The sequence below is a fragment of the Artibeus jamaicensis genome, unplaced genomic scaffold (assembly GCF_021234435.1).
Source record: "Artibeus jamaicensis isolate MK-2021 breed Jamaican fruit bat unplaced genomic scaffold, CSHL_Jam_final contig_391, whole genome shotgun sequence".
Lineage (NCBI taxonomy): Eukaryota > Metazoa > Chordata > Mammalia > Chiroptera > Phyllostomidae > Artibeus > Artibeus jamaicensis.
The window spans coordinates 33,922,926-33,945,167 of NW_026521814.1; the positions used below are offsets into that span (position 1 = coordinate 33,922,926).

At 40.3% G+C, this 22,242-nt stretch overlaps 1 protein-coding gene across 1 annotated transcript; it reads right to left on the reverse strand.

The window, feature by feature from the left end:
* Nucleotides 1-17,519: 17,519 nt before the first annotated feature.
* On the reverse strand, nt 17,520-20,131 carry LOC128627413 (T-cell surface glycoprotein CD1a-like). Its single transcript, XM_053665218.1, has 6 exons — nt 20,071-20,131; nt 19,373-19,636; nt 18,642-18,920; nt 18,156-18,434; nt 17,732-17,825; nt 17,520-17,562 (listed from the first exon to the last, which is right to left on the reverse strand). The coding sequence occupies exons 1-6, from the start codon at nt 20,129-20,131 to the stop codon at nt 17,520-17,522; spliced, it is 1,020 nt and encodes a 339-aa protein (XP_053521193.1).
* Nucleotides 20,132-22,242: the final 2,111 nt, after the last annotated feature.

Here is a 22,242-nt window from a genome sequence, read left to right on the forward strand (position 1 = left end):
TGAAGTATTTCTTGCCGTTCTCTTCTGTCTTGGAGCATTTGTATTAAGAAGTCAGCTGCTAATCTTATTGGGGATCCCTTGTATGTTACTTTCTTTTTCTCCCTTGCTGCCTTTAAGATTCTCTCTTTGTCAGAATTTTGCCATTTTTATTATGATGTGTCTTGAAGTGGGCCTCTTTGGGTTCCTCTTGATTGGGACTCTCTGTGTTTCCTGAATTTGTATGACTTTTTCCCTCATCAAATTAGGGAAGTTTTCCATTATTACTTTTTCAAACAGGTTTTCTATCCCTTGTTCTTGTTCTTCTCCTTCTGGTATTCCTATTATATGGACATTGTTTCGTTTCATGTTGTCCTCAAGCTCCCTCACCACCTGTTTGTTCTTTCTCAGTTTCTTTTCTTTTTCTTGCTCTATCTGGGAGCTTTTTTCTCCAACTCTCCGATTTGATCCTCTGCTTTATCCAGCCTGCTTGCAGTTCTTTCTAATGTGTTTTTTATTTCTGAGATTTTATTTTTCATTTCTTCCTGGTGTTTGTTTATAGTTTCTATTTTCTTTTTCATGCTGATGTAGTTAGTTCTCACTCAGTTCCTTGTAGTTCTCTGTGAGCTCCTTGAGCATCTTTATAACCATTAATTTGAATTCTATATCTGATAGTTTGGTTACCGTCATTTCGTTTAGCTCTTTAAGTGGGGAGTCTTCCATTCCTTTTGATTGCATGTTCTTTTTTTTGTCTCCACACTTTAGTTGACTCTTTTTGTTTGTTTCTTTGCTTCCTGATGTTTTGCTTTGATGGCTGTCTTTGTAGGGTGAATTTCTATGGTAGGAATTCTGTGAGGTTCAGTAGTGTGGTCTCTGATCTCCTTGACCGGATGCTCTAGGTTTGCCCTTTCTTCTGTTTGTGTGGGCTTTCTTGTTGTACTTGGGTTTTTACATTGTGGTGGTTCCCCTGTTGGTGGTGTTCCTCCTCCAGCAGGTATACTCATGTTCATAGCTCCTACCTATTCTTGTACTTGTTCAGTGTCAGGGACTAGGCAAAATGTATTAAAACAGCAAGAGAGTATTTTATGGGGTCTAAAGTACCAGCAAGTAGAGAAGAAATAGGAGATTCTTTGGATAAGCATAGCACTAACAGTGGTATTTCATCCAATTAGCCACTTTTTATAAAAGGTGAAAGAGATAATAAGACTCTTGTTAGAGCGAAAGAAGATTGTGAGCTGAATCCAGAGAACAGACCACTTGTTCAAGGGTAGAAGATGAGATATAGTGAGATTAAAGCATAGAAAGTTGATGTAGTGTGAGAGATAATATAGTTAACTGCAACAAAAATAATGCTCAGGGTTAAAGTGAAGTGGGCTAAGATCATGGAGGGCTGCTGTGTAGTACGTACAATTGTACGGAACAACAATTATTTACAACAGTGCTGGAGCAACAATAATATGACAAGAAATAAATGACTGGATAACCAGAATAGAAAGTACCCATTCAAGAGTTGTATGTTATTAGAACACAGGTGAAGTGAAAGAAGGAAAATTAAAATACTGAGAGAATAAGAAAAAAAATCAAGCAATGAAATTAAACAGGGAAATAAAATGATGAAAACTAAACATATGGAAGAGAAATTTAAAAAATACTAATGAAATAAAAGTGGTAAAAAAATAATTGCAAGATAATAATAATATACATACACAATAAAATGCCAGCTCTATAGGACAGCTAAGTGACATTTGTCTCAGTTTCTCGGTTTTGGGGGTTAATCTTGTGCTACCCATTTCCATCTGTCTCTGGACCCTTTGTAACTCCATGTCTTATCATCTCACTTGGAAGAAGAAATAAAAGGGGAAAAAAGGAGGGATGGGGCGGGAAGAGAGAGGATCCAAAAAGAAAAGGGGGGTGGGGAAAGAATAATAATAAGCCTCCTGCTGACTTTAAACCTGTTCAGTGAGTTTTGCTGGTCTTCCCAGATGCTACAGGAAGAGGAGGCTGGGCTTCGCTTTTCTCCCTTCCTTTGGTTCTGAGAGGATGGGGACCAGGCATGGGTCTCACTATTCACAGTTTCCCAGCCTCAGGCCTTTGTCTTCTAGGTCTTCTGGAGCTGCCAGGCTCAAATCAGCCACTCAGCTGCTCACAGTGTGAGTAAATCTCCTGTGTGGATCCGGAGACAAATGGGGCGCACCGTTCCCCTGCACTACTGTCTTTGTGCGCTGCAGTGCCAAAGCAACGAAGCGCATGGTTCTCCTCCTCCACTTGCTCCAGGTGCGCCCAGTGTGGGACAGGCTGGGTGCAAGGTTCAGCTCGGCTACTGCCTTTGGGGTGTAGCTCAAGACTAGGGGGACACATAGGTCCCCTCTGCCACTGACTCTGGGCACACACAGCTGAAATCTCCCTTGGGGGTGCCAGCCGCTGTTGGAGAGTTCCTTACAGAGCAGCTGCCTGCTGTTCTGAAAGAGCGCGCCACACAGCCCCGCTTTCCAACCAGTCCGAAACTATCCAAGTCAGGGTCCAAACGGCCCCATCCTCCATTCTCCAGGTGCTGCTGGCACCCCAGTTTCTCTGGTGTCAGCGTCCACAGTCCCAGCAGATGTGTACTGACTCTGTGTGTCTCCCACTTCGTTTCTACTTCCCCCAGAGACTTTCAGCACCCAGGTCCCTCCTGGTGCTGGGCTGCCCTCGCTGCTCTGGTAGGGGAGGGAGCTGCTGAACTAACTTTCCTCCCCTAACCTGCCGCAGGCTCCAGGCAGGGACCACAGCAGCCTTGGTCCGGATGCAGCTCCCAGGTACCTTACCATCCCAGTGCACTTTCCTCACTGTTTTTCATTGTCCTGCAATTGTTCGCCTCCAAATTTCATATAAGCTAGGATTCCATTGGTTGTTCTCTGTTCCTGAGAAGATAGGCTAGGTGTTCCAGCTGGGCAAAAGGAGAACTGGGCTCCACTCCCACCTTCCTTGCCGCCATCTCAATATTCTATTTCGTTTCTTGATTCTAGATGCCTTGCTCACTTGGATTATTAGAGTAGCCACTTGATAGATCTTCCTAACTCAGTTTCTTTTCCATCTATAGTGCTGTCTTAAAATTTCTTCTAAAATGAAAATCTGATTATGATATTTCTCATAATTCTTTAGCCTTCAGGATAAAGTCCAAAATCCTTGGCACAGCACTCGAGACTTTCTCTGGCTAATTCATGATCAAAATTGCATGGTCATTTTGTTTTAGCCATTGTAATGGAATGTCTATTGGCCATCTGTGTGTGCTCTTTGGAGAAGAGAAAGGTGCTATCATAAAAACAGACACATATATCAACAAAACAGAATAGATAGCCCAGAAAAAAACCCACACCTTTATAATCAATTAATAATCAGAAGCAGAAGGAAGTACATATGATGAGCTAAAGATAATTTATTCAATTAATAGTGTTTGGAAAACTAGATAGATATGTGCAGAAAAATAAAATGTAACCACCTTCTTACACTGCACACAAGAATAAATTCAAAATGGATCAAAAGCTTAAATGTTAGATCTGAAACCATAAATTCCAAGAAAAAAACAGGCAGCAAAATTTTGGATATTGCTCGCAGTAATTTTTTTTTATCAGATATATATTCCCAGGCAAGGGAAACAAAATAAAAATAAACAATTTTACTATATCAAACTAAAAAGTTTTTGCAGAGCAGAGGAAATCATCAACAAAATAAAAAGACAAACACACAGGATGGGGGAACATATTTGCCAATACATTTGATAAAGGGTTAATATCAAAAACCTATGATGTACTTACAAAACTCAACAGCAAAAAACAACTTGACCCTTTCATCACTTTGAAAACTTCTTGCCAATCCCTTCTAAACTGCAAAGTTTCTTTTGAGAAATCAGCTGACAGTTTTATGGGAACTCCTTTGTAGGTAATTATATGCTTTTTCTTGCTGCTTTTGAGATTCTCTCTTTATCTTTAACCTTTGGCATTGAAGTTATGGTGTGTCTTGGTGTGGTCCTTTTTGCATCATCTTGTTTGGGACTTTGGTGCTTCCTGGACTGGCATGTCTATTCCCTCCACCAAATTAGAGAAATTTTCTTTCATTATTTTTTAAAATAGATTTCCATTTTCTTATTCTTTCCCTTCTACTGACACCCCTACGATGTAAATGTTGGAGCATCAAAGTTGTCCTAGAGTCTTCTTGCACTATCCTTGATTTTTTTTCTTCTTGTCATACTAATTGAATATTTTTTTCTCCCTTATGTTTCAAATATTGATTCTTGGCTTCATCTACTCTGCTTTTGATTCCCTGTAAATTGTTCCTTATTTCAACTAGTGTGCCCTTTGTTTACCTTTGGGTCATTTTTATCTGTTGAAGTGCCCACTGAGCTCCTAGAGCATCTTTATAACCAGTGTTTTGACCTCTGTATCTGATAGATTGCTTACCCCCATTTTGTTTAGTTCTTTTTGTGGAGTTTTGTTCTGTTCTTTCATTTGGGCCATATATTTTTGTCTCCTCATTTTGGCAGCCTCTGTGTATTCGTGTATTAGGAAAAGCTGCTTTGACTCTGTGTCTTTGTAGTGTGGTCTAATGTAGTAGATGTCCTGTAGGCTTTAGTAGCACAGCCTCCTCTATGCCCCAAGCTGGGTGCTTGAGGTTCATCCTTCATGTGGGCTGACTACTCCCTCCTCTTGTAGTTGATTCTTGATTGCTGGTCAATGGGAGGGATTTATCCCATACAGACAGCTGGTAGGACTGGCCAGCAAGGCTTGTGGAGGTGGTTGGGTGGTAGTGCCCAAAGGGGTCTGTAACTGTCTGCTGGGTGCACAGGCTTTGGGTTTTCCCAGGTGGTACAGGCCAAGGTGTGCTTCTACCTCTGTTCAGTCTGAGTCTGGGGTCCCTTGGAGTACGCTGTAAAACAGTCTGCAGGTAGCTCCTGATAGTGCTGGGCCTGGGACCACTCAGCGAGAGGGATACAGTCTTGGGTCAGCTGTTGCTTGTTTGAGCAGATTTAGCACAGTCTGAAGTCTGTGTTGTGCCTAGCCCAGCCCTTCGTATGGAAAAGCCACTGGTATAAGCTTTTCTGGGCCCATAAATTGGATGGGGCAGACCCTTAGGTAATTGTCAGAGGGGGACTTACTGTGTGAGCCAGGTTGATGGAAACTCAGATATGGTGTCCCTGCACTGTGGCTCTGTGTGGGGGAGGGTTCAGAAAAGGTCCCTGGCCGGTGTGCCTCAGTAGACCGAGTACCAGCATGTACCAAAGGGTTGCTGGTTCAATTCCCCAGCCAGGGCACATACAAGAGTCAACCAATGAATGCATAAATAAGTGGAATGACAAATCAATATTTCTCTCTCTCTCTATCTCTGTCTCTCTCTCAAGTCAAAAAAATTAAAAGAAACTCATTCCCAGGTACTATTTTTTTATTGCAATAATAAATGGGATTTTTAAAATCGTAATGCTAGGACATTTTTTTATTGCTTTTAGAAAGAGAAGGAGGGAGGGAGGGAAAGAGAGACAGAGAAAGAGAGAGAGAGAGAGAGTAATATTGATGTGAGAGAGAAACTTTGATCAGCTGCTTTCTTGTACACTCCCTCACTGGGGATTGAACCCACAACCTGGGTGTGTGCCCTGAATGGGAATCAAACCTGTGACCTTTCGGTCTATTTGATAGTGCTTCAATCAGCTGACCAGGGCAGGATTGTTTTCTTAATTTATTTCTTATAGTTCATTGTTGGTATATAAAAATTCCACCCATTTCTGAATATTAATTTTGTATCCTATTCTTTGTTGAATTCATTTATTAGATCTAATAGCATTTTGGTGGAGTCTTTAATGTTTTCTATATAGAATATCATGTCATCTGAAAATAATGACAGTTTTAATCCTCCATTTCAGTTTGGATGCCTTTTATTCTTCTTGTCCGATTGCTGTGGCTAATATTAATACTTCCGGTATGGTGTTGAATCAGAGTTGGGACAGTGAACATCCCTGTCTTGTTCCTCATCTCAGGGGAAACACTTAGTTTTTAGCACTGAGTATGATGTAGCCAGTGGGTGTGTCATCTGTGTCCTTTTTTATGTTGTGTGATTTCTCTGTTTCCACTTTGCTGAGAGTTTTTATCATAAATTGGTGCTGGATGTTACCAACTGCTTTTTCTGCTTCTCTTGATATAGTCATTTGATTTTTATCCTTCAGTTTGTTTATGTGAGTGTCATGTTTATTGAATTGTTAATATTGTTGCAAGCTTGCATCCCCAGAATAAATCCCACTTGATCATGGTGTATGATCTTTTTAATGTATTTCTGGATCCAGTTGCTAATATTTTGTTGAGTATGTTAGTATCTGTGTTTATCAATGATATTGACCTATAATTTTCTTTCTTTGTAGTGTCTTTATGTGGTTTTGGAATTAAGATAATGTTGGGATTGTAAAAAGAGTTTGTATGTCTTCCCTCCTTTTAAGTTTTTTGGTATCCTTTGGGTAGGTAGGTATTCTTTGAATATTTGGAAAAATCCACCTGTGTAATCATACAGTCCAGGGCTTTTGTTTGCTAGGAGTTTTTTTGATTACTTGATTTTCTGCCTTATTTCCTGATTCAGTTTTGGAAGATTATATGTTTCCAGGATTTTATCCATTTGCCCATTTGCCCATGTTATCCAATTTGTTGGCACTAGTCATACGTAGTACTTTTTTACAACCCTTTGTATTTCTGTGATGTCAGTTGTTACTTCTCTTCCATTTCTGATTTTATTCATTTGGGTCCTCTCTCTCTCTCTCTCTTTTTTTTTCCTTGATGACTGTGGTTAAAGTTCTGTCAGTTTTGTTTTGTCTTTTTTAAAGAACCAGGTCTTGGTGTCACTGATCTTTTGTGTTGCTTTTTATTGCTACTTACTCTCAGCTTTGTTTCTTTTTCTTTTTCTAGTTCTTTTAGAAGTAGGGTTACATTGTGTATTTGAGATTTTTCTTGCCTCTTGAGAAAGGCTTGTAAAGCTATGAACTTCCCTCTCAGAACTGCTTTCTCTGTGTTCCACAGATTTTGGGTAATTGCTTGTTCATCCTTATTTTTGTCAAAATTTTTAATTTGTTCTTTGATCTCATCATTAATCCATTCATTGTTTGAAAACATGCTATTTAATCTATATGTGCTTGAATGCTTTAGAGAAGTTTTACGAAGATTTTATTTATTCATTTCTAGAGAGAGGAGAAGGGAAGGAGAAGGGAAGGAGAAAGGAAGGGAGAGAAACATTGACTGGTTGCCTCTCACACACATCCAATGGGGACCTGGCCTGCAATCCAGGCATGTGCCCTGACTCGGAATCAAACCAGTGACCCTTCAGTTCCCAGGCTGGCACTCAACCTGCTGAGCCATACAATCATCAGTTTTTATTTATTGTAGTTCATTTCTAGTTTCATACCATGTGGTAAGAGAAAATGATCGATGTAATTTCAGACTCTTTGACTGTGTTAAAACTTATTTTGTGTCCTAACATGTGGTCTATCTTTGAGAAGAATGTATAATCTGCTGCTTTGGGATGAAATGCTGTTTAAATATTAATTAACTACATTCCATACAGTGTGTTGTTTAAGGTTTCTGTTCCCTTGTAGATTTTTTGTCTGAAAGATATCTCCACTGATGACAGTGCAGTGTAAAATCTCCTATTATGACTGTATTGCTGTCTCTCTTTATCTTAAGATTTTCTTTATCTATTTAAGTGCTTCTATGTTGGGTCCATGTATGTTTTAAAGGCTTGTATCCTCTCGTTGGTTTGATCCCTTTAGTATTATGTAGTGACCTTCTTTATCTCTTGTTATGGCCTTTGTTTTGAAGTCTGTTTTCTCTGAAATAATTATTGCTACCCTGGCATTTTTTTCATCTCCATTTGCACAGAGTACTTCTTTCCAACCCTTCACTCTCAGTCTGTGTGTATCTTTTGTTCTATGACGAATCTCTTGCTGACAGCATGTATATGGGTCATGTTTTATTGTCCATTCAGCTACCTTATTTCTTTTGACTAGAGGATTTAATTCACTACAATAAGGCTTTTATTTATAGGTACTTATTTATTGCCATTTTATTATTTATATCTCTGTTCCTCTCTGACTTTTTTCTTTCTTATTAAAGCAGGCCCTTTAACATTTCTTGCAATACTGGTTTGGTGGTAATGAACTTCTTTAGCTTTTTGTCTGGGAAACTCTTTGTTTTGCCTTAAATTTTTAAAGATACCATGTTTATTATATTTTTCCTGTTAATCATTTAGTCCCCATATAGCAGGGGTGTCAAATTCATTTTCACCAGGGGTCACATCAGCCTCACAGTTATCTTCAAAGGCCCGAATATAATTTTAGAATTCTATAAATATGAACTACTCCTTAACAGTTAAGCAAGAGCTCGGCACTGGTGCCAGGGAGAAACAAGGTGCTGGGCAGATAAAACAAGGTGGACAACAAGATTTGGCCTGTGGGCCTTTCCTCTGCCACCTGTTCCATATACTCTCATCCCCTCAGCAATCACCACACTGTTATCCATGCCCATGAGTTCCTTTTTCCTTTTTGCTCAATCCCTCCACCCCCTAACTTCCTATCACCCCCACTAGGTGTCATCTGTTCTTCATCTGTGAATGTTTCTGTTTTGTGTGTTAGATTCCACATATGAGTGAAATCTTAAGGTATTTTTGTCTTATGCTGACTTTCTTATTTCACTTGGCATAATTTCACTTGGTTCTCCAGATCCATCCATACTATTGCAGAGGGTAAAATTTTCTTCTTTTTTATGGCTGAGTAGAATTCCACTGTGTAAATGTCTCATAGTTGCTTTTTTCCTTTAAATATATTTTATTGATTATGCAATTACAGCTGTCCCCTTTTTCTCCTGTTTATTCCCCTCTGCCCTGCACCCCCGCATAGTCTATGGGCACTCCTTTGTAGGTAACTGTCTCCTTTCCTCTTGCTGCTTTTAAGATTCTCTCCTTATTGTTGATCCTCACCAATGTAATTATGATGTGCCTTGGTATGTGCTTCCTTGGGTCCAATGTGTTTGGGACTCTCTGAGTTTCCTGGACTTCCTGGAAGCCTATTTCCTTTGCCAGATTGGGGAAGTTCTCCTTCATTATGTTTTCAAATAACTTTTCAATTTCTTGCTCTTCCCCTTCACCTTCTTGCACCCCTATGATTCAGATGTTGCAATGTTTAAAATTGTCCTGTAGGTTCCTAAGCTTCTCATCACTTTTTAAAACTCTTGTTTATCCATTCTGTTCTAGTCGAATGTTCATTTCTTCTTTCTGATCTAAACCATTGATCCGAGTTCCAGTTTCCTTCCCATCACTGTTGGATCCCTGTGCATTCATTTATTTCACTTTTGATAGTCTGCATTTTTTCTTCTATTTTGTGACCATCCTCAACCAATTCTGTGAACATCCTGATTATCAATGTTTTGAACTGTGGGTCTGACAGGTTGGGCCCTCTTCGTCGCTTAGTTGTATATTTTATGGAGCTTTGATCAGTTCTTCCATTTGGGGCATTTTTTTTTGTCTCAGTGCACCTGTTACGTTGTAAGGGGTGGAGCCTTAGGTATTTGCCAGGGTGGAGCAGCCCACATAGCTGCATTGTGGCACTGTGTGGGGGGGGTCTGAGAGGGAACAATGGTGCTTGCTTAGCCCTTGGCTGATGTTCAGTCACTTCCTCTACTACCCACAAGCAAAGTGGGCCCTTCTGGTGCTAATTCCTGGGTGAGTGGTTTTGTGTAACTTCTAGGACCCTGTGGGTCTCTCTCACACCCTCATCTGTGAGGCTGGCAGTTTCCCCCACTGCCGCAACACCCACAGTTCTGTTCAGTTGGATACGATGAGGCTTTATTTCCCTTTACTGGAAACTTTGGGTTGCATGGTCTGTCTAGCTCCCCAGTTGTTCCTCCTGGTTTACCTGCACACAAACATGGGACTACCTGCTCTTCCAGCCACTGCCTTTCCACAAGTCTTCTCCACCTGACTGCCCATCTTCACCCCTCATGCTAGTCAGTATGAATGTTTTCTCCTTAACTACTTGGTTGTCAGACTTCTATACAGTTTGATTTTTCTGGCAGTTCTTGTTTTTTGTTTTTAAACTTGTTTTTTCCTTCTTTTTGTTGTATGAGGAGGCACAGTTGCTGTAGGCACAGTCTATCTGCCTATGCTTCTCCCATTACACTTCTCCCAAAGTTGTTTCATCCACTCATCTCTCGATGGACACGTGGGCTTCTTGCATGTCTTGGTCCTCTAAATTTTGATGGCCTTGCTTGATCTCAGTTGCAAGGTCCTTCTTTTCATTACTTTGAATATTTCATGCCAGTCCATTTGGCCTGAAGTGTTTCTGTTGAGAAATCAGTGGGCAGCCTTGTGGGAGGGACAGTTTCTACGTAAGTAATTGCTTTGTTCTTGCTGTTTTAAAGATTCTCTCTTCATCTTTTTTTTGTTTGTTTAGATTTTATTTATTTTCTGAGAAAGGGAAAGGGAGAAAGAAAGAAAGTAAGAAAAACTTCAATGTATGAGAGATATACATGGATCAATTGCCACTCACATGCCCCCCAGCTGGGGACCTGACCTGCAGCTCAGGTATGTACCCTGATTTGGAATGAAACCAGCAACCTTTAGGTTTGCAGGCCAGTACTCAATCCACTGAGCCACAACCCACCAGAACCTCTCTGTTTTTAATCTTTGAGATTTAAATTATGATGTGTCTTGGTGTGGGTCTCTTTGAGTTTATCTTGGTTGTAACTCTGTGCCCCCTGAATGTGTGTGCCACTTTCTTTCACCAGGTTGGAGAAATTTTCAGCCATTATTTCTTCAAACAGGTTTTCTATCCCTTGCTCACTCTCTTCCTCTGGTATCCCTGTGATGTGGGCATTTTTACTCTTGATATTTTCCCAGGTGGCCACAAATCACAGACCCTTCCACAGACTGCAAGCTCTGTAGGTCTGGGTAACTGGGATCAAAAGGATGGGGCTAATGGGTCCCCTACTTGGGGGACATGCAGTCAGGTGTTCAGTGACAGGAAAGTAGCCTGTACTCCAGAGCCAAACCACTCAGTCTCTCCTAGAGTCTCCAACTCTAGTTGACCCAGGAGGGGCGTGCCGCAGGTTTAGGATGGATGCGCCAGCTGTCCCCTCCACAGGAACCAGCTCAGCTTGGCAAAGCCACTGGGCTCTGAAGGACAGATCACAATAGTCTCTTGTTAAGGGCGTTGCTGACCAAGCCTGCATTATTGGGCTAAGCACTTTCTCCTGTCCCAGACAGTTGCCCCCAACAGACTCTCACTAAGTATCTCAGCTCTGGGCAGCTCTCCCTCCCCACTGTGGAACTGAACTAAGCACAGTGGTATATCTGGGACTTGGAAGGCAGATCCAAACAGACTCCCCTTGTGGGGATTGCCCTCAGGCCTGTAGCTGAGGGGCAAGCACTTCTTCCCAAGGTAGTACAGGATGAGCCTGCAGGGGAGATAGGAGAGGCCCTCTTATAATGTAGCTACACTATCCAGCTCCTGCTTGTTTGATTCCTGGACAAAAATCTTCCCCAGAAGACATGCCCCCCAATTCCCAGCTCTGTCTGGCACTCTGATTCCTCTGTGCAGTTGAACTCAGCAGGACTAGGCTGGCCAAATGATTCAACAGGTGGGGTCAGGGGCGCTGGCTGTGTACCTGAGGAGGGAAAGATTGGTTCCCTTTACAAAGCCACAGAGTTCAGTCACTGAGTCTCTGCTAAGAGTCTTCCCAGAAAAAGAAGGGCACAAAATGTCAATGATTGGTGTAGCCAGCAGATCCTTCCTCAGGACCCCAGCACAGCAGAGTGGCCTTGAGAGCAGTCAGGGACCAGGCAGCACTCCCCAGGCTGTGACAGTAGGTGTGCTCTTCCCTGGGAAGGTGGCATCTGGGACTGTAGCAGACTCACTTGTCCCCCATGTGCACTGAATCCCTGTTGAGTTTCACCATCAGTGCTGTGCGGGCTCCTCTTCTCTGTCACCTGGGATGGGGATCCCTGCAAGGGATTGAGACCCCATGCTCCTGGAAGGGAAGGAGTTTTTATGTTATGTATCTCTTTATTGAAGTTCTTGCTGAGATCATTGGGCATCCTTATTAGCAGTGTTTTGAACTCTGCACCTGGTAGTTTGTCTACATTTTGTTTCGTTCTTTTTTGGTGTTCTGTAGTTTCATTTGGGACATGTTCTTTTTTCTCCTAATTTTGGCTGTCTCTGTTAGTTTCTATATATTAGGTTAGGCTCCTGTGTCAGCCAGTTTTGGTAGAATGGCCTTATGTAGCAGGTGACCTGTGGAGCTAAGTGGAACTAAACTCTTTCTGTTCACTTGAGCTAGGCATTGAAAATGGGTCCCTGTGTGGATTATATGTGCCCTCCTGTTGTAGTTGAGCCTTGTTTGCTGTTGGCATATCAATGGGAGGGAATTGACCCTCAGGCTGATTGGTTTGAGGACTGCCATGACTATTGTGGAGGAGTTATTGTGCAAAGGCCTATAACCCTGTGGAGCAGGATTCACTTTACTGGGACTCTAGTTCTCTCCCAGTCTGCTTTTTGAACCTGTTGTTTGTGGAAGTAGTGCTCTGATGTGGCGTGAAGTTGGGCACTGCATGTGTTGATTCTTGGGTCTCTTGAGAGGTGCAGGCCACAGACAGCCACTGCTTGTGCCTTGTTTAGGGTCACTGGTATAACCTATAAAGTGATTTGTGGGTGGTTTCCCCTTGTGCTGAGCATGGTGCTGCCTGAGAGAGGCCAAGCTCTGCAACCTGGCTGCCACTAGTACTGAGTCTGGGGCCACTTTACAAGGGGTATAGGGCACATTGAGGGCAAATTCTGCATGTTTGGGGTTTGTGAACATTTGAGAGAGTTTAGGAAAGTCTGATGCATGGGACAACACAGGACATTTGTATGGTAAAGCCACTGTTAGGCTCTTGCCCACAAGTTGGGTGGGGTGGGGTCTTAGGAAATCACCAGGGCAGAGTAAATGGTGAATTGTGTTCTCCAGGAGACTCAGATATGGTGCCTACCTGCACCTGCAGGGAGAGAGCTCAGCAAAGGAACAATGGCCTCTGCCAGTGCTTCTAAGAGAAAGCTGCACCTCTAGCCCTTGACATAAAGACACACAGACAGTACATTCTTGAATAACCTTGGTGTCTTTCTAGCTGGCATCCTAGCTCAGAAACTCAAAGTGTGTGAGACTGTCAGCAGGTGAGTTTATACACACCCTTTAAGAGGAATGCTGAGGACTCCAGAAGCCCTCTGTCTCACTCAGCCACAACCTCTGCTGGTGTTCACAGCCAGAAGTTATGAGAACTCTTCCTGGCACTGAAACCCTGGGCTGGAGAACCTGATGTGGGGCTGGGCCCCCTTGCTCCTCAGAAGGGATTTCTACAGCCAGAATATCACTACTGATTTTGAACTGCCACATGTGGGTGTGGGACCAGCTCATACTGCATCTTTGGCTCTAACAGTCTTGATGTGGTTTCTTCTATATATTTTTAGTTACAGGACTGCTGTTCAAGTAGACTTCAGGCAGTACTCAGTGACAGTTGTTCTGTAATTTAGTTGTAACTTTGATGTGGTCATGGGAGTAAGTGAATACAACTACTGCACCACCTTGATCACCTTTATCAATGTTTAGTTTTGCTTTTTATTTTAACTTTTAGTGTTTTGAAGTTAATTTTCTACCTTGTAATTTTTTTAATTAGTTCTTTTCTTTTTTCCTAACTTTCTGAATTAAAATCTTAGCTCATATGTTTTTAATCTCTTACTTACAAATAAATGCTTTTAAAGCTGTAAAATCCCCTATATGTGTCACTTTAGAGTTATTTATGATGCCCTAAACATTTTGTGCTCCCCTATTTCAAAACTATGCATGGTAGTAAGAGTGCAAAAACTATTTTTTAATAAGATTTTATTTATTTACTTCTTGGAAAGATGGGAAGAAATGGAGAGAGGGGGAGGAAACATCCATGTGAAGGAGGTACAGTGACTGGTTGCCTTTCACACGCCCCCTACTAGGGACTTGGCTGGCGTCTCAGGCATATGCTCTGACTGGAACTGAACCTGTGATCTTTTGGTTTGTAGGCTGATGTTCAATCCACTGAGCCACACCAACCAGGCACAAAAACTAATCTTTAGTGACCATTGTTTTAACATCTCAGATTGTTTAAAATTAAACAGAAGGAGAAAGCAGAAGTGTGTGAGCACAGAGAAGCACTTATTTCACAGTCCATGTCTTCATCTCCCTTCAGATGCTGAGGTACTGCATGTACAGATCACCACAGAAAATTGAACAACACATAAGTAAACCATTTCTGAAGTTTATAGACCACACCAATTTTCACATTCACCAATACATTTTCCTAACCCCAAATTAAAATCACACAGAAAGTGAATTTCACAGGGAGAATGGTTAGTACTAATTTTTATGACATATGATATGAATGAATTTTTCCTTACTCCTGCTAAAATTTCTTTCTATCTTTTGCTCCTGCTGGTGATAAAACATAGTTGGTATATGGATGTGGCCAGGTCTATTCTAAGACAGAATTTCCTTCCTATTGTTTTTTACTGAAGTTGTGCATCCTATAAAAGTCACTAGTTCTCTTTTAATCTTTCTTTCTAGAATGAGGAATTTCCTATAAACTTGTAGTTTACTGTGGTCTTGACCAGTTAAACTTCCTCTTACATGTGGATTACAGAAGGATGTTTTAAAAGATCATCAGAAACATTGAAAATAATTAATTATTAAAGAATATAACTGGGGATAGTGACCAGAGGGGAGAAGGAAGGGAAGTTAAGGGGAAAATGGGGGAGGGATTTGGAGGAACAAATAGGAAGGACACAGGGACGAGAACTAAGGGGGGGTGGAAATGGGAGGGAGGTGGGGAGCAAGGGGCGGGGGAGGCTGGGATGGGAAAAATAGACAAAAAAACTGTACTTGAAAAATAACTAAATAAAATTTAAAAAAAATAAAAAGAATATAACTAAATGATTATAAGGCTTAGCATAAATATTTATAAATGTGATGATGCAGTGACATGTTAAACCTCTTATTTACAAAGCTGACTGTAGCCATCTGGTCACATTGGCTGAATTTCTTTCAAAAAATCTTTTTACATGCCATTAAAAAGTTAAGAACAAGATTAAAATTTAATGAACACATTAGGAAAACATCAAATACTATCTTAAACACTTTTATTATTTAACACAATTTTATTTGTTAAAATATTTCATTTTCACTCTTGGGTCAAATTACTTTTATATCAAATAATCAGGAGATGGGACACAGATGGGGTGGGGCACGATACCCAGTACCCTTACATATTTTCACAAATGGAGTGGTTTGTCATTATTCACTTACTCACCACTCTGGTCTACTCACTAATTCTGACAATACAGCCATCTCATTTCATCAATGAGAAGTTTCAGGAGGTTTGTATATCAGCTCATGTTGTCTTAAGTTCGGTTATTAGCCTTTGGTTATTTGATACTAAGGTCTATCTTTTCTTTCTTTTTTCCTAAAAAATTTTGTTTATTTACTTTTAGAGAGAAGGGGAGAAACATTGTCCTGAAACCCAGGCATGTGCCCTGACTGGGCACTGAACCTGCAACCTTTCAGTTTGCAGTCTGGTGCTCAGTCCACTGAGCCACACCAGCCAGGGCAAGGTCTATCCTTTCCTGAGGAGAGTCTCAGTAATGGAAATTACTCTTCTCTAAACTCGAGCCCACTGGCTGAAACAGTGTTTGTTTAGGAAACCAACAGGAATGTGTGTTAGGAGATTGGAAAGCCCTATATTTATCCTACGTGGAGGTTATCAAAACCCAGCAAAAGTAAGAAAGTCTTTGGGGACTTTGGGCTCAGGGCTACTGAGTCACTGGGTGAGACATGTCTGTTCCCTCCTCCCTGCCGTGGTTTGCTCTCTTTCCTACCTAACATTATCACCTTTTAATTTTTTTTAGAAAAGCATAATAGACAGCACAGCTGTGTGGCTAAAAGTAAAAAATACTTGTAATTGCATTACCCAGGTTCAGGAAGATGTTAAACAGTCTTGGCTGGTGTTTTAGTATTTAAAAAATACTACATATAGCTCTGGCCGGTGTGGTTCTGTTGGTTGGGCGTCACCCCACACAGCTAATGGTCGCCAGTTCAGTTCCCCATCAGGGCACATACCTGGGTTGCAAGTTCGGTCCTGGTCAGTACTCATACAAGAGACAAGTGACTGATGTTTCTCTCACATCAATGTTTCTCTCCCTCTCTTCCCCCACCCCAAAATAGGTAAATAAAATATTTTTAAAACACTGTATATAATAAACAAATAATTTGAAATTATGTGTACATTAAAGAAAGTGTCTTTACAGAAAAACACACATAAAACAGAGCTGTATATTCACTAGTTGACAAAAATGATCTGACCAGAGATTCACAGGAACTCTGTGTTTTCCCTAGGAGCAATGGATCAGCGTTTATTATCTTAGTGTTGGCTGTGTCTTCAACACAACAGCCATAACCAGTAGGAAGGTAGAGTGTGTACACCCCTTGCTTTGGTCTCACTTCAATCCTATTAACAGCCAGTTCCCTTTTCTTGACCATCTTCTGCTTCTGTGACACGCTTGCACTGCTGCCTCTCAGACTGCACCTTTATCAGTGCTTCTCACATTTTAATGTATGTAATGAATCCCTTGCTGATTTTGCTAAAGTACAATTATGATTCAGTAAGTCTGAGGTGAGGTCCAAGGATATAGATTTCTACCAGCTCCAAGGCAGTAACTCTGCTGTTTGTCCCTGAACCACAGTAAATAGCGAAGACTGTATCCTGCTTTCTCTTTTTGTTTAAAATACTTACAACAAAAATTTTACACAAATAGGTCTCTATAGTTGTAAGAATGGTTAGAGGCAAAATTCTGTTTCTCCTCAGACTCAGAGAATTCACTGAGGAATTAGTAAAGTGTGAATACTTTTAACAAAAAGCATAAAATGTCTCAACTACAATGCACATCAGGAAGGTAAAGAATGAGATAAGACTACATAGTTGGCATAAACTTAACACAGGTTTTTTATTGAAAGCATACTACATACAGTTAATATGCTTCATAAATTATACAAACTTTAAGTAGATACAAACTTTCCTCTCAGGAAACTTAAAAATTAGAAGGAAAACGGACCTGCATAGCTGCAACAAAGGATAAACAGTATAAACTCGGCAAAGTGTGGTGGGAGTTCAGACACTGCTTCCACTTGTGAATCAGGGAACGCCCCCCCCCCCCCCCAAGAAGTGACATCTTACATGGGCCTGAGATTCATTAATTTTCCAATATGTAGAGGTTACTAGAATCTCATTTATTCCAGAGTTAACATATGAGTTTTCAAATCTCAGAACCAGGTCAGAAAGCAAATCCTGCAAAATTATTACTAGTTTACAGTAATAACAGACCATTAAATAAACATAGGTAAACAACAACAAAAACTGCAAAAGAGAGTTGAAAAGACATTCTCATCATGCTGAGTTTTAAGTATGTTTTGAGTCCCGGGGCTGCTGGAATCTCATTCCAAAGGATGAAGAGTGGGAGGAGGTTCGCAGTGTTTCCTAGTAAGAACAGAGATAAACGTTACTGTGCATGAGGTGGAGGTGAGAATTGAAGAGGAAAAGGAAAAGGACTGGGAAAAGAATTAAGGAGAGAGAAAGGGAAAAAAAATACAGAACAAACAGTAAGGAGGGGATAAAAGAAAAGGAGAGATGAATACAGAAAACTCACCAGCGCTTTTTAAGCCAAAATGCAACACCAGTCAGAACAAGCATCAAGGGTACCATCACTGCCACGATGATCAAGCCCTTGGAGGTCGGACGGTCTGTGGGTTCAGGTGCACACAAGGGTGTCATTTCAAATCCACCCCTTGTTACTGCATTTCCCTCACCTGCTTTTTAAAATCTGAATGTTCACCTCACTAATCTCCTTTCTTCCTGTTTCTTCTGTCATCCCTCTTCAGAGATTAATCTTTAATCTAACCCTGAATATCTTCCTACATCTGCATGTCTTTTATTTTCACCTATTTTATTTACTGACTTATTTTCATTCTTTTGGGTTTGGATCCATAAATTCCAGGTTTTTATCTGGCTCTTTGGCTCTGCTTGTGGACCATCTACTCCTATTCCCACTGTGGACCCCAGTTTTTTCTTACCCAAGTAGAGGATGATGTCCTGGTCTTTTAGACTGCTGTGTGTCACCCGGCAAGACAGGCCAGATGTCTCAGTAGCTTCCAAATCCAGGTAACTCTGAAGATACCATGTCCCATCAGCATTGGGCAAGATATCACTTTGTTGAGAGGCCTGTTGTGGCTGTCCACCTCGCATCCACCTAACAGAAATTGGCTTTGGGTAGAAGCCAGAGACATGACAAACCAGCAACAGGTGGAGAGGACCAGGACTGGGGCCAGTGGACAGCCAGGCCTCTGGTTTTACTGCAGAAGACAGGAAAGACATTCAGATAAGGACTCTAACACAGACTTGGAGGTTCATATCTTCACATCAGTTTAGACAGACACCTCTGTCCCACCCTGGGAATTCATCATGTATTCCCTCTTGACTCCTTATTTTAAATTTGAAGGGATGGTAGGAAGGTATAATTTTAGAATAGAAAATTCTTGGAGGAAGGATATAGGACTGACCTTTTCTCTGAAGATCTGCCTTCCCTGCATCAAGGACACCCAAAAGGAAACGTGGACAAGTGTTACTGATCCTCCAGTGCATCATTTTGTTGAGGACAATGAGCTGGTTGAGTGCTTTGCCTATCTTCTGAGCTCTAGTTCCACCCTGTAGAGATGGCACCCATGAACTGTTCCGGAAGCTCAGAATCTCTGATCCTTGATAAGCAATTCGCCAGAAGTCTAACTTGATTTCTCCAGAGAGCAGCTCACATCCTCCCATTCCTTGGAACTCAATGGGATCTAGAAGAGGGATTGTAAATTAGAGGAAAGAGGGATTTAAAAAAGGTAAAATAAATGGAAGCAAAAACAGGAAGTAGAAGAGAGAAGTTTGGGGGATTTGAGGTAAAGGAGCAAAGTTTCATTTTCTTAGAAGTTCAGAAAAAACATAATTGGTGGTACTTGAAGGTGAAAAAATGAGTGACTTTTTTTCTTTGGAAATAGAAGGGAGTAAATTGTTTAAAGAAAATGGCCTAAGTTTTTTTTTTTGGTGAGAGCAAGAGAATAAGGAAGAACTTAGTGTGAGAGAAATGGGTTTATAATAGCTAGGGTGAATGAAGTGAATTAGGTTACAGTCAATGTATAGATAGAGATTGCTAAGAAGATTGAATATGAAAAAATTATAATAAAAAACTCATTGAGACAAACATACTTTACCCAACATTGCACCAACTCATTCTGGGAATTGAACTTACATTCGAGCATCCATTCGTTGGCATGGTTGTGAAGTACATGCAGAAATTCATTGTAGTTCCCTTCGAGTATGTCTTCTATTTCTGTCATCTCCTTCTTGCTGAAGTTGCCATTGGACCAAGGCCGCAGAGAAATTATACCACCAGAGTTTCTCTTCCAGCTCTTAATCTGCAACTCACCCAACCAGCCAGAGGCCCACGTTTGGGTCCAGGATTGGTTGTGTGAGGATAAAGTACCGATGACTCTGAAGATTATGTCCTGGAAGGCTATTGGGGGGAAAAAAAGATAGGAGGAGGGGAAAAAAGGCACCGGGAAGGAAAGAGAATGAAGAAAGAAAGGTGGCAGAGAGGGAAATCTCAGAATCTGTAGACAAGGGAAGCCATAGTTACTTCAGCCCCATGCTTTATATAAATGTTGGGGAAAAGTAGACTTACAGTTGTTAGAAGGAAAAACAATACAATAATCAATAAATGAGAACACAAGAATAAACTGTTCCATATTCTCACAGCTGTAAACCTACTTTTTCCCCACCTTGCACAACCTTCAGAAAGCACAGGGTCCTAAAGTGATGCTGAAGGGATACTCAGAATGGAACTGTGCTGACATTCTCACTCTCCAGGTGTGTTCTGAGGACACCACACAGAGAAACACTCACACACACACCCTTTTGCACCAGCTGGGCAGTTACCAGAGTTCTTACCATCTTCATTGTCACCACCTCTGAAGAGAACTGCTAGCAATTGAATTAGCAAAAACAGCATTATTGCACAGATGTTACTTCTTTCTCTCAGAAAAGTTTGTCTTTGATTTCTGTTTTAAATAAACCCTACCACATGATAGTTCTGTCTGACTTCCTTCTTCTACCAACAGAGAAACCAGCACCATCAGCCCTGCCCCAGTAAAACAAAAAAAACAACCCAACATGCTCCTTCCCTAAATCCTAGTCACCAGTTAGCCTCTCATTTCTTCTCCAGTTCTGACTCTCCTCATGGGCTTTCAGCATCTTCCTCTTGGTACCAGCCTTCATTCTGTTCACCTTTCTCTAATTCAGCCTCTATAGAATAAAGTCTTATGTGGTATTAAAAAGTCTTCTCATTCATACAATAAATGCATAAAACTAAATGGCTTTCCAATTCCCATCTAATGTTCTTATGTCTGTGCTCTTTTCTGTCACTCTCTCCTGCTCTTTTCTGTCACTCTCTCCTTCTCTTGCCAAATTTAAATAGTCTCCAAATATTCTCTTCTTCTGTCTCTGAGACACCCCACCTCATTCATTTCTCTGACCATTCATTGGTTGCTTTACTGATTTCCTGAATCTTCTGTGACTGCCTGTTTAACAGTGTAAACCACTACTCCATTATTCTTAGGGAAGAACCAGTAGTCATCAGAGACTGTGAAACACATTAAGAAAAATATCTATTTGACTTGTATTGATGTATATTTATTGACCTGAGAGTCACTTGGTGCCTGCCTGGTTACACTCGTCTTGCAACCCTCATGAATATGCAGTTGTCTACAATGCACTCACTTTGTTCAAGGGGCTTTTCTTCTACTTAAGAAGAAAACACAAAACCAAGAACTATAAATGTTGGTGTGCTGGGTTTTATTATAAACATAGACTCTACACAAAAACAAGCCTTCTTGAAACAGTATTTTGTAAAGTGGTAACTCTTAACTGTTGCCCCCTCAGAATCTGGACTTGAGTGGTATGTGTGGGGTGTTAGGTCTGTCTACTGCTGTTGTACTGGGTCCCCAACATCTAACAGAATGCCTGTTAAAGGTGCTCAATGAATAATTTTGAATGATTGAATAATTTGGTTCAGGAATCCAGTTATTTTTTAATCATTCAGATTTTAACATACTTTTTTTGAGTCATAAGAAGTCATTATTTATGCTTCTACTTAGTGACATGGGCATATTAAACAGTTTTGTTTAGGAGTAAAATATATACTACTAAGCATAAAATTTACACAAAGGCTTATTCTATAAACCTCCTATTACTTATATTTTAAACCTGTAGAGGTCACAGTTAAATAAATTACAGTGTAGGTTGCATATATCTAAGAGATAATTCATTACTAGCATGTGCTGAAATGTGAAAAAAATTTTTAATTGCAAATGTGCATTTATTATATATATATGTAAAAATGTCTTTTTAAATTTTAGTTAAAATTTACAACTTATGCAAAGAAATATAAAAACATAAAGGGTAAAAGTTGTTCTTTGTAAATAACAGTAACATTGATATTGCTAAAAAACAACCAAAACGTCTTTAATATTAATCAGAATCTTCAATAGTTAGCTTTGCAAAATGTTTGTAACACTCATCACAAAAAATATTGTTATGCTCAAGTCATAAATACTTTTCAAAACACTAGCAAAAACATTTTGATAAGCAACTCATTTTCAATGCATAGCACCTAGATCTTTTTTTTCTGCTTGTTAAGGGAGCTATATCTATGTTGTTGTTAGAATTTCCTTCAATTTATGTTTGAAATGGATGAAGTTTAAGGTGTAAAGACTTATGCAAAGCTGTAGAGATTCCTGAACACCTGTTTATTTGTTCTGACACTCACTGTATTATAAGATTTCTAATAAATATTTTATGCCTTATTTTCAAATTGCTGTTCAGCATATGAATAGTCTGAGTATTTATTTATAAATTCAACACAATATTTAAATATTTCTACACAAAATGCAAATATTTCTACTCAGTATTCAACACAATATTCAAATATTTCTACACAATATTCAAAATTGTGTAGACTCTAACTATAGGCCATCATCCAGTGTTCCTGGTCACATTATATGCACCTATCATTTGGTTCACAGTGTCAACTACTGACTTTAATTTGGTTATAATATTCTATTT

What these genes read in the sequence shown, in the direction of transcription:
- LOC128627413 (XM_053665218.1), bottom strand. Translation starts at nt 20,131, where the DNA reads ATGCTGTTTTTGCTAATTCAATTGCTAGCAGTTCTCTTCAGAGGTGGT. An exon ending in AGGTGGTGACAATGAAGATG is followed by an intron (nt 19,637 to 20,070) that starts GTAAGAACTCTG and finishes TCCCCCCAATAG; the next exon opens with CCTTCCAGGACATAATCTTC. An exon ending in TTTTGGCTTAAAAAGCGCTG is followed by an intron (nt 17,563 to 17,731) that starts GTGAGTTTTCTG and finishes TGTTCTTACTAG; the next exon opens with GAAACACTGCGAACCTCCTC.